Source organism: Oncorhynchus gorbuscha, linkage group LG13 (assembly GCF_021184085.1).
Source record: "Oncorhynchus gorbuscha isolate QuinsamMale2020 ecotype Even-year linkage group LG13, OgorEven_v1.0, whole genome shotgun sequence".
Classification (NCBI taxonomy): Eukaryota; Metazoa; Chordata; class Actinopteri; order Salmoniformes; family Salmonidae; genus Oncorhynchus; species Oncorhynchus gorbuscha.
The window spans coordinates 34681603-34694744 of NC_060185.1; the positions used below are offsets into that span (position 1 = coordinate 34681603).

A 13142-nucleotide genomic window follows, 5' to 3' on the forward strand; every position below is an offset into this window, starting at 1 on the left:
ACACATTGTGCATCTATCGTGATTTTTTGTCAAGTCATGCCATAGTTGCCCAAAGCTCAATTCTTATTCACTGCAAACAGAACACACTACTAGGCTAGCTCTCTTTCAAAACAGCACTTTGGTTGTAAAAATAGACTAGATCAGCTGTGGCAATGTGACCAGTGTTAATATCACCCAACCACTATCAGGAGGTTTCAATATTCTAATTTTTCCCATCATGTCTCCCAAAAACAAAAAAGCAGTTGTGAGCTCTTGTGCCATTGCCTTACAGATCTTCCAATTATGGAAAGAGTGTTTTAGCCCACAGACTCAATATGGGATACAATGATACTTTAACCTCCTGTGTCTCAGTGATGTTTTTAAAGTACCAAATATTGTTTGCTGGTACAAAGTCAGAAATGGGTCAAGTAAAAGACAAACCAAAGGGGTAGTTAGTTGGCAACAATAATGAAGAGGTTGAGACCACGGCAGTGAGATTTTTGACTTTTTGTTACATTTAAAAGCCGGCGAGGCTTGGCGTTCGGCCTTCTTTGTTCTCTCATAGGTTACTGCAGTGGGGAAGCCTTCATCGGGATCATGATTCTAGAGTCCATGTGCTGAATGAGAGGAACTGCAACAGAGATACAAGATCAGAGGAGAGTTCAAAGTATTTAATCTTTAAAAAATGTGCACGCTATGTGAAAGTACACTTCATAACAACTGATTTTGCGCACCTGTATAATACACAACCTCATCCCAACCCTCATGTTGCCAAGCTGCGTTCCTTGTGGCTTCTCTGGCCTCAAGGTCTTTGTAAGCTGAAATCAACAAAACACTATTATAAAATGAATGTTAGTCTTCTTTTAGAAAAAGAATAACAGCCTTGTCTAGAAGATAAAAACCTAGTATGAGACGCTACATGAATGTTAGATCTGTGTGAATGAACGAGACTGGAGGAAAGGAGAGAAAAGCGATAGAGCTCATCTGCCTGGCCTCACCCCAGAGGTGGTGCACCATGTAGAGGTTTCCGATTTGGGAGAAGAACCCTCCCACAGCCTCACTGTTGTGCTGGCGGTAGCCAATAGCTCTGGCCCTTGGGAAAACAACAGGCCAATCAAAACAGTCACAACACTTTCCCACAACCAATGCTTCATCTTTTTCACATTGGCTGAAGGCCACCCCATGCAGATTATTTGTTATATCCATTTAACTTTTATTTATACAATTATTCAATTCAGAACATATTATTTGTCATGATGTCCTGTCAAAGAGTCAAGCACAGCTGCCATATACAATTATAATGGGCTACTGTCCATGTGGTGTCTCAACCACTGATGATAATTTGACCAACAAATGTTATTATTCATACTGTTTGATTGAACTTGCTTTAAAACTATCATTCCAGTTTGGCAGAACTGATTGGCTATACAGTACAGACAGTAGCTGCACAGTGCCAGGATTAGTTGGATTGGATGTACTCATGCATCGAGGCTGCTAATTGTACGGTGTGGGGTTGGAGAAAAGTCATTATTGGCTCTGAACCAGTCCCATTAGTCATCGTATATACAATCATATAAATTACAATCATGTACAGTTATTTTGATTAGCCAAATCATACTGACTTAATTCCCGTTGTCAGCATTTCATGTTGTTTTAACAATGTGGCATGACTTTTTCCACCCAATTAGAATGAGTAATTCTGATCAATTACTGAACCAAATAATCAGAGAGAGTATGCACAAATCACAAATTAAACTTAATTTGGCAGACAAGTTTGAAGAATTCAGAACAATGAATTAATATTGAAATATTGAATATTTGTCATAAAGGAACAAAAATGTTTTCAACATAAACCTGAGAGAATGGAATCATCCAGGCTCATAGGCTCCTGTTGAAAGTAAACAACTAAATTTAATCTGAAAATAGCAAGAACAGCAGTAGAATCTCCCTGTGCACTCTGGGATCTAACAACAGAGTATCAAAATAGCGTCTCTCAGTGGAATAGCTCTTTCTAATGAGAAAATGGGGAAGGAAGTTTCAAGCAAAAAATAAACTATATTCTGTAAGTAAAGCTGAGAAATTCAAATGTAATCAGGTTGCCTTACCAGTAATTACCCCACTCAATCATGGTGCCAGGCTGAAAAAAGAAAACATGAGAAAAAAAGTTTTTGTATTTCACAGGAATATAAATGTGACAATTTCCTCCAAGACTAAAAATGAATCATAATGGCCCTTTCACATGGATTGCAATATAGACCTACATTTTTGAGCATAATGTTTCCATAGAACCTACACAAACTCTCCAATGTCCATGTCAACAATTGCCCACCCTTTGTATCATCTGGTAGTGATTCATATTTATTCAGCAATGTAGCACCATCCTAAACTAAACCCCTAGTAGTGCTATGGTTAATGAGGTTCAGTCACTCAGTACTCACTCGGAGCTGGTAGGACCTGAGCTCGTAGATGTTGGGTCCCTTCCTGGGGATGGGCTCATTCCAGAAGCTGAACTCCAGGAGCAGTTGGTTCCTACGAGACAACAGCATCTTTCCTCTCTCCTCCCGGTACTTCATGAACTCCTGTGTCAACCTCACATCAATAAGCACATCTGATCCCTCACTGTCTATCTAGGGAAGGGTTCATTAGCTGTAGATTATAAGACAGGGGTTATAGTAGGGCTGGAGCAAAAGCCAGCACACCCAGTAGATCTTCGGGAGGAAGCTTGGCCACCAGGTATATGAGTTAATGTGACAGGCGACCTCAGACAATACTAGCATATGAAGCTATATTCAAGACTACTATATTCAAAGTGAAGGCTTCTAGATGCTGCCGGGGAGGAAATGACAGTCATGGAACATTTTGGTTACCTTGTTCTGCCTGAGTTTGCTCATGACCTCGGTCAGAGCTGGGTAACCTCCTCTATACCGCCACATATGGACTGGAAAAACACACACACCAGCCATTATTTGCAAAGCAATAATACACATATTCAGAAACATATCCATAATCCTTCTGAAGTGTAAGGGCATTGTTTCAGTAATGCAGTAATGCAAAACTAACAGCCAGGGAACTATTGGCAACATGTGTGAACATGACATCGGTAGGCTAGGGTTAGGCAACACAAATCACGGTTTTCAATTTTGTTTTCGATTAATTGCTGTAACACAGGATAAACAAAACATAAAAGTCCTATGATGGTAGTAGTGACTGTCCATTAATGCTTATCCTTTAATAAACATTTATTGACATGACTTTACTTGAATAAATTATTTCAGTTGTTGTGTATATAACATATGATTACTTTATTTCATTCCAAGTAAACATCTCATCTCTATAGCGCTGCTGCCTATGCTGTCTGCCAAAATCACTATTTTGTAGTTCTTCAAAGTAAACAAGGCATACTTTTATGACTGCTGAATAGCAACTATTAATCACGTAGTTCATGTATTTTTAGGGAGATACCTCGCAAATCAACAACCGCTCTCTATATGCACAATGGATTATGGTCATTGTAGTTAACTACCACATTTTAAGGACTAAACCATGTACAATATTGGCCTGTTGGAAACAACAACTCCCTACTACATTGCACAGTTTGGGCTGGATCTGATTGATCTCTAAAAACCTAACAAAATGGAATTCTAATAATTGAACCAATGTCGGTCAATTAGTTGTTTAAAAAACAAAAAATAACCAACATTTAGGTTAATTGCTTAGCACTAATGTTTGCAGGCTTTTGTTATTATTGCCAGGTAGGTGTAACACCAACTTAATTGAATCATCATCTCACGAGGAAAATTAGCAAATCTGGTTCAATGAAGCCCATATCTCCTAAACTAAGTTTTCCTATCCCTGCAGGTGTGTCAATTTGAAGTGAATGTGCATTTCAACTAGTAGAGGAGTGTGTGCTCTGCTGCCAGAATTCTTACCAGCCTGGTCCTGCTCTCCATACCAGGTGTTCCAGGTACCCACCAGCTCACAGGGATAGTACTTATCATTATGGATAGATGGCAGGGTCTCCTCACTGTCAAGGGAAAGCAATAACAAACACATATTCTACTAGGGAGCCTAGCGGTTAAGAGCGGTTGGCCAGTAACTGAAAGGTTGCTGGTTCGAATCCCCGAGCCGGCAAGCAGGAAAAACCTGCCGTTCTGCCCTTGAATCTGATTCATAGGGGTTGGATTAAATGCGGAAGACACATTTTGGTTGAATGTGTTCAGTTCTGCAACTGACTAGGTACCACCTTTCGCCTTCCCCTAATAATAATACTTGTATGATATATAATATGACCATTATTATAACTATAACAGATTAACTGTTATTGTTGATGCCTGGAGGCAATCATTTGACGTTAGCACTGACACCACTGCAGCTTTCTTATCAGATTTCTCTTAGGATTTCAACATATACTTCCAAGCTAAATAGAAATGTTCTATAACAATCCCCATCCCAAATGTTTAAAATAGGCATTTTGGCTGTGTGTTGTGTCTAAACCAGTTGTGCAGATTCTATGATAAGTAAAAGGTATTATGACTGAGTCATCTTAAGTATGAGCATAGATAAATTATTCTACACAGTGTTGTCGTGCCAGTATATCAATTGCATCACAGGAATAAAACATTTTGTCTAAACTCTGCCCTTATGCAAAAAACACATGAATTTCACATGATCTGAATGTTCCAAAAACACATGTTTTCACATGCACAACCCACTGTTGACACCAGCCATAATATCACCACAACTACTTTTTACTTTATATCACACATACTCAACAATCAAATGAAACAATAATTTGGGACGGTACTACCCTCAGTACGTCTACTATTAAAAAATATGTTTTTTTTAACCTTTATTTAACTAGGCAAGTCAGTTAAAGAACAAATTCTTATTTCAATTTGGCCTAGGAACAGTGGGTTAACTGCCTGTTCAGGGGCAGAATGACAGATGTGTACCTTGTCAGCTCGGGGGTTTGAACTTGCAACCTTCCGGTTACTAGTCCAACACTCTAACCACTAGGCTACGCTGCCACCCCATTTGAGGGGCTTTAGGTATAAAGGACTAGACTGAACAAGGTCCATACTACTTACCAAAGCTGGTTGTAGGCATCCAGGCACTCTGGTTTCACATTATGGACTGTAACAGAAAAAGCTCTATTAGACATAGTGCCCTCTGTGTTGGAAGGGGTTAAATTGGTCAAACTTTACATTACAGTCAAGGTCCGTAAGTACAGTGAAACAAGTATTGTAATTACTAATTTCTCCATTATACTTACTTCTTACACTATAGTTATTACACTGCACTCGATTCTAAAATATAAAAAGTCATTTGGAATTGAAGTAAACAAGTTACAGTAAAGAACAACGTACACTGGATTTTGTAGAGGTTGCTTTCCTCATTCTTGGTAAGCAAGTGGGAGTGGGCATCCTTTCTGGGATCAACTTTACGCACAAATAGTGACTTGAACCAGCTATCTTCACGATTCCTATGGTTTGATGCCGACAAGCCCCTGGAGAAAAAAATACAAATGGTAGTGTTAATACATATGTGAAAGGAGACATCTTATGAAGTTAGTAACTCATCTATTCCTGCAGCAAAGGATTTCACTGCTGAAGTCAGATCTGCCCATGCAGAATAATAACAGTAACACATGCACTGAATGATGTTGTTGCCTAAGCTCACACAATGTTGGAGAAAATGCACACTGGTCTCCTACATGCAGTACCAGTTCTTGCATGTACCTGGCTGTTTCTGAAGTAAACAATAAGCAGTGACAGTTACAGCTAGCCATAGAACACCCCTGCTGCACAAGTATTAAAATACAAATGATATATCATTGGCTAATGTTGACGTTATAAGGTAAAGAAATGTTGATGTAGTAACATACTAATGTCATGTAAAATACATGAGTGGATTCGGCTATTTCAGCCACACCCGTTGCTAACAGGTGTATAAAATCGAGCACACGTCCATGCAATCTCCATAGACAAACATTAGCAGGAGAATGGCCTTACTGAAGAGCTCAGTAACTGTCAATGTGGCACCATCAGAGTCAGTTCATCAAATTTCTTCCCTGCTAGAGCTGCCCCGGTCAACTGTAAGTGCTGTTATTGTGAAGTGAAAACATCTAGGAGCAACAACGCGAAGTGTTAGGCCACACAAGCTCAGAACAGGACAGTTGAGTGCTGAAGTGAGTATAAATCGTCTGTCCTCGATGCAACACTCACTACCAAGTTCTAAGCTGACTCTGGAAGCAAAGTCAGCACAAGAACTGTACGTCGGGAGCTTCATGAAATGGGTTTCCATGGCCGAGCAGCCACACACAAGCCTAAGATCAACACGCGCAATGCAAAGCGTGTAAAGCTCGCCGCCATTGGACTCTGGAGCAGTGGAAACGCGTTCTCTGGAGTGATGAATCACACTTCACCATCTGGCAGTCCGACGGACTAATCTGGGTTTGACGCTACCTGCCCCAATGCATAGTGCCAACTGTAAGGTTTGGTGGAGTTTTTTTTTTTTCATGGTTCGGGTTAGGCCCCTTAGTTCCGCTTTAGGGAAATCTTAACGCTACAGCTTACAACAACATTCTAGACAATTCTATGCTTCCAACTTTGTGGCAACAATTTGGGGAAGGCTCTTTCCTGATTCAGCATGACAATGTCCCAGTGCACAAAGCGAGGTTCATACAGAAATGGTTTGTCGAGATCGGTGTGGAAGAACTTGACTGGCCTGCACAGAGCCCTGACCTCAACTCCATCAAACACTTTTGGGATGAATTGGAACGGCAAATGTGAGCCAGGACTAATCGCCCAACATTAGTGCTCAACCTCACTAATGTTCTTGTGGCTGAATGGAAGTCCCCACAGCAATTTTCCAACATCTAGTGAAAAAACTTCTCAGAAGAGTAGAGGCTGTTATAGCAGTAAAGGGGGGACAAACTCCAAATTAATGGAACGAGATGTTCGAGCAGGTGTCCACAAACTTTTGGTCATGTAGTGTTTATCCACAACAGTAGACCTAGCTTTATAATAATGACCTTGAGCAAGTGTAATAATAATTCCCTATTAGAAAGAGAAGTACACTAGTAACTGGATATGCTGTGTATTAACTTCAACAGTTTAACCATTTTAGAGTAGCTCAAATTAGAAGTTGCACTAATTTGTAGTTTATAAAATCGACTACATGCCAATAGTTGACTGGCTAGCTATTTATGCTAGCTTGCTAACAGACACTTTTTCAGGTTCACTCCTGCACACTTGCAGCATAGACGAGTCAGTAGGAACCTCTATTCTCAAAAATCGTCAATGAAACAAAAGTCAGAACCCCAACGCTTTAAACGTGCAAAGTAATAATAGTCACACCTGCTTAAAACGAAGATCTGTCCTGTCGACTGGGCCGTGTTTTTAGCCTGATTCAGGCCATTGCCAAATCTCTGAAGGACTCGGGTCGCCATTTTCCATTGATAACACTGGAGCGTATTCATTACGCCGATTCGGTTGCAAAACGTTTCTTAAACGAAAGCAAACGGGGAGGGACGTACCCGAATTTGTTGAAAAGAAACTCTCGTTTTACTCTGTTTGCTTCCGTTTGGTTATTAAACGATAAACGGTTTCCATAATGAATACACCCCTGTCCTCCATGCAAAAACAAAGTGGAGTCTGTGAGTCTATAATGTAGCCACCAGGCGGTAGTAAAACACCAACAAATTAATGGTGTGAACAGTGGAGGACCACTTGTCCTCGGTACTAGTTTTGTTAGTTTTTCCATAGGACCATGAAATGGAGCATGTGTGTGTTCCTCTTCTTTGTAGACTTCACTTCTTTTTTTTGCTTGACTGAATATTTCTACCTTCTTTTCAATGATTGGGGATAAATTGAAGACTTTATTCATGCAATCTAACATCTTTGATGACATGCCTGTTCTAAATTCCCGTGCCTCCCAAAACATTTCACATCAGTTGACGGGAATGACGTTCTCTACATGTCAAACTCAAGGCAAGCAAACTGGATCCAGAACAACCTCTGGCTAAAACCAGAGATGAAGCTATGGAGCCAGATAGCTGCCAAAAGGTTGAAGGGACGTATCATTCGGATCGCAAGAAAAGCCAAGCGTGAAACATAAACGTGAAATTTCATCTGTGAGCATACAAACACCATGTTATGATTACAGACTAACATTTTAGGCTTGAACAAACCTTGTGTTGCAATTCTGATGTACAATAATACCTTTCAGAGTTTTGGCAGTTTCATCTCACCAACAAAAAAAACTGTACACCACACTGCCTGTGAGGAGTGCTACACGAACAAGCCTAACAGTATAAAACAAAGGGCAGTCAGGGAAACCGGAAAGAGGTGTCCTGCACTGCACGTTTTCAAGTTATAAGTCTCAATTCTCTATTACTTCTCAATTGAGTTTACGTCACGTTTAGGTAGCTAATGTGCTAATGTATTTGTTTGCCAGTGCACGTCTATACAGCGCTAGCTGTATTATGCCTACAACAGGGACGTTTCAGTTTGCTAGGTGTACATAGAATAATATATGTTTGGTAAATCTACAAATTATGTATGACCACTGGAGTCATTGCTACTCAAAATGTTTTTGTATAGAATAGTTCACATTTATTGAATCACTCAAAATCTTGCCAAAGCATATTCTGTAGGAGGGGTTCATATGAATTTAAAATAATTTGACATTATTTATTTGAATCGGGTCATGAACATATGGACTTTGAAATTAACAAGGGAGAGGTTAAATGTAGTCTGTCTGGCATAAGTTTATTGCCACACTTTACAATAACTCTGCTAGCTGTGGTCTTAGGTGATCTCTGTATGGGCTATTCCCTCCAGCATGACACTGCTGCCCAGTTGAAGAGCTTGTGATCTCCATGCAGCACCACAGCAGCATTCGTCTTCAGAAAAGCACCCCTCATCCTTAGAAGATCCCCTTCTGGAGGCATGCAACCATAGTCATTATACTCTAATGTAGGACTATTTGCCTACTAGCCAAATAAAGTGCAGAGCATGCATGATCCGTGCAACCCGTCATTCCAACATATTTGATCATTTAATTCACCCTTCATTCAGTTCAGTCAGTCAGTATGTCATCCATTCTGTCATTTGTCTGAGTTGCAATATGAACTAAATCAAAGAGAACCACCCGTTGCCTTGATGACAGCTTTGCACACTCTTGGCATTCTCTCAATCAGCTTTACCTGGAATGCTTTTCCAACCATTTTGAAGGAGTTCCCACATATACTGAGCACTTGTTGGCTGCTTTTCCTTCACTCTGCGGTCCAACTCATCCCAAACCATCTCAATTAGGTTGAGGTTGTGAAGACCAGGTCATCTGATGCAGCACTCCATCACTCTCCTTCTTGGTCAAATAGCCATTACATAGCCTGGATGTGTGTTGGGTCATTGTCTTGTTGAAAAACAAATGATAGTCCCACTAAGCGCAAACCAGATGGGATGTCGTATAGCTACAGAATGCTGTGGTAGCCATGCTGGTTAAGTGTGCCTTCAATTCAAAATAAATCACAGATCCTGTCACCAGAAAAGCACCAACAATCTCAAATTTGGACTCATCAGACCAAAGGACAGATTTCCACCAGTCTAATGTCTATTGATCAAGTTTCTTGGCTCAAGAAAGTCTCTTCTTCTTATTGGTGTCCTTTAGTAATGGTTTATTTGCAGCAATTCGACCATGAAGGCCTGATTCACACATTCTCCTCTGAACAGCTGATGTTGAGATGTGTCTGTTACTTGAACTCTGTGAAGCATTTATTTGGGCTGCAATCCTCTGCAGCAGAGGTAACTCTGGGTCTTCCTTTCCTGTGGTGGTCCTCGTGAGAGCCAGTTTCATCATAGCACTTGATTGTTTTTGTGACTGCACTGGAATAAACTTTCAAAGTTCTTGACATTTTTCCTATTGACTGACCTCCTTGTCTTAATTAATGATCAAACCCTTTTTTTCAATTTCTGCCTAAAATGACATACCCAAATCAAACTGCCTGTAGCTCAAGACCTGAAGCAAGGATATGTATATTCTTCATACCATTTGAAAGGAAACACTTTGAATGTTGTGGAAATGTGAAATTAATTTAAGAGAATATAACACATTAGATCTGGTAAAAGATTATACAAATAAAAAAACATGCTTTGAACATTTGTTTTTCTCATAATCTTTGAAATACAAGAGAAGTGCCATGCATTGAGATAGGACTCAAGGTGTAATTTATATATAATAATAATAATAATATATGCCATTTAGCAGACGCTTTTATCCAAAGCGACTTACAGTCATGTGTGCATACATTCTACGTATGGGTGGTCCCGGGGATCGAACCCACTACCCTGGCGTTACAAGCGCCATGCTCTACCAACTGAGCTACAGAAGGACCACAAGATGGTGTGCAAAGTTTCATACTGATCCAAAGAATAATTACATTACTACACAATATTTTGTATCAAGTCTGCCAGGAGTTTACCCAAATATGCTGAATTGGTCCATTTCTACATTTTCATGTTTACACACTCCCAGGAATGTCATACATGATGGATCATTAGCTTCCATACAGAAAAGACACTAACCTACACACATCTAGATGGCCGGGCGGGGTGGGTGTGGAGCCAAAGACAGCAATGAGGTCAAACTGTAGAACCGAGTTCCTATATTATATTTGAATATAAAAAAATGTTTTTTTTTTTCAAACAACACTACACTATTTTTTATATTTTATCTCTGGGACCCTCAGGATGACAAATCAGAGCAATCAGAGTACGTACATTACTTACCTTCAGAGGTGAATGTATCAAACCAGTTGCTGTGCTAAAAGTGTTTTGTTGTTGTGCACTATCCTCAAACAATAGCATGGTATTTTCTTGCTGTAATAACTACTGTAAATTGGACATTGAAGTTAGATTAACAAGAATGTAAGCTTTCTGCCCATATAGGACATGCCTATGTCCCGGAATTTGCTGATGTTTACAACATCATTCTAGTCACATTATCGCATATTGAGCAACAACTGTCCTGGTTTAGGGACACAGATCCCATTAAAGTAATGATGGACTGTCATTTCTCTTTGCTTATTTGAGCTGTTCTTGCCATAATATGGACTTGGTCTTAAACCAAATAGGGCTATATTCTGTATACCACCCCTACCTTTTCACAACACAACTGATTGGCTCAAACGCATTAAGACGGAAATAAATGTACTTTTAACAAGGCAAACCTGTTAATTGAAATGCATTCCAGGTGACTACCTCATGAAGCTGGTTGAGAGAATGCCAAGCGTGTGCAAAGCTGTCATCAAGGCAAAGGGTGGCTACTTAGAAGAATCTCAAATATATTTTCATTTCTTTAACACTTTTTTATTTACATGATTCCATATGTGTTATTTCATAGTTTGATGTCTTCACTATTATTCCACAATGTAGAAAATAGTAAAAAATAAAGAAAAACCATGAGTAGGTGTGTCCAAACTGTTGACTGGTACTGTATATATGCTGCATAACCACACTGACAGTACACAGACAACTCTCCCTGCAAATCACAAGTTTGGGTACGCGGGGCTTAAATTGAGAGCAACATGACAGAGAGGACACAATGCGGACGCAGATAGCTAGACCCAAGACACTAGGCCCAAGATGATCTAGCTTCTTAAAGTATTTCTGGCTAGGATAATTATAGCCACAGCTAGCCACAGCAGTTGAAAGCTTGTTACGCTAAAGTTAGCTGTCACGGTACATGCAAAATACACTCATTTAAAATATCCTTTCTGAGCTCCATTTAGCTAGATACCAATTTTGTGTCCGGTGAGGATGTTTATGCCAGGGCTCAAATTAATAAGGCTCTGGATGTATTTCCTGCGCGTCTATTTCCGCCTTACCCAACCAAAGATTTTACCAGACGTGTTTGCTGGAACACTGTTAATGTGGGAGGCAAGTTGTTTGCCTAGGGATACTATGTTTGTCCCAGTTGAGTTTTTGGGAAACATGCATTAACTTCTTATCAATGCTACCTCAACTGTGTAGTGAACAGTTTTGACTCCTGAAGATTAAAAAGACTATATTGTGGTTCTTTCGAACGAGTCTCAACCTTTTATGGTCACTTGGTGTGTGTAATTAACAGACGAAATGGGAGGTGTTTGAGTCCAGGCGTTCTAGCAGTTGTAATTCTTGGCACATAGCACCAGTGGCCTCAATCATGGTCCTGACAGGGGCCAAAAGCAGCTCACAGTTGGGAATGAGGGCCCACATAGCCCTCCCAAAACATGGAGGCCTCTCCGCAAGCCTGGGAACAGTTAGGCCTAGGCTGCCTCTTTCTCCGAGTGGAATATGTTTTCAGTATTCAGTGACATGCTTTTCAATGCAATAAAAATAACACAAAAATAAAAAAAATATTTCATTTGGATAAAAATGAGTCCAGTTTATATTTCTTCTACCATTCATGTTATGGTGTATAGTAATGATCTATTATCACCTTTTTAAATATCTATTGTTTTGCACGGTGCAGTGGGAGAAATGCAAAACAGACCCTGTAGTCTGACTGTGAATTGTTTTAGGAAACTGGATCACAAGTTGGCTTCTCCCACCTTGTGGTTGCTTTCAAGTTCACTCTAGCCTTGGTACTCACAGTAGATCTTAGCTGATGGTTGTGTTTTCAAATCTCATGACTGAATGCCACAAATGATGGAAAACTCTGTGTGATTCAACTTTACAATGCCAAGAGGAAATTAGCAATGGTTTGTCTGTTAAGGCTGTTTACATAACATGGAAAGTGAGATGGTGTCAAGGTCATGTAAACATTCAGTATACATTTGTTTTATTTTTAATTGTTGAGTATTTTACCTCCCCATAAAATAGAGCTTTATAGGGTGTTGGAAGCATGTCTGCTTGTGGTTTTATTTCTGTATGAGAGATTTGATCTGGATTCTAGAATTCCTGTCATTCTAATCTTTGATGGTTTTTGGAGTGTCTTGTGAGTAAGATCAGGGATCTTGGCCTTCACTTCCTGGATAGGTTACAGTATTTCCTCTTTGTTGAATGTATTGTTTTCAAATGTTGATTTGTATAGAATGGATTAATGACAGTACACTGCACAAATCCAAAGGGGAAAGTGCTAAGACACTGGACAAATTGGTTTGATGATGATGCATGATGCAT

General features: G+C 39.8%; 1 protein-coding gene across 1 annotated transcript; it reads right to left on the bottom strand.

Moving 5' to 3' along the window:
• Positions 1-173: 173 nt before the first annotated feature.
• Positions 174-7630, bottom strand: LOC123992781 (protein NipSnap homolog 2-like). The gene is made up of 10 exons (XM_046294275.1): positions 7338-7630; positions 5346-5485; positions 5067-5112; positions 3909-4003; positions 2847-2917; positions 2418-2558; positions 2085-2116; positions 978-1072; positions 714-797; positions 174-610 (listed from the first exon to the last, which is right to left on the bottom strand). Exons 1-10 carry the CDS (start codon positions 7457-7459, stop codon positions 546-548), a joined length of 891 nt encoding a protein of 296 aa, XP_046150231.1. The 5' UTR covers positions 7460-7630; the 3' UTR covers positions 174-545.
• Positions 7631-13142: the final 5512 nt, after the last annotated feature.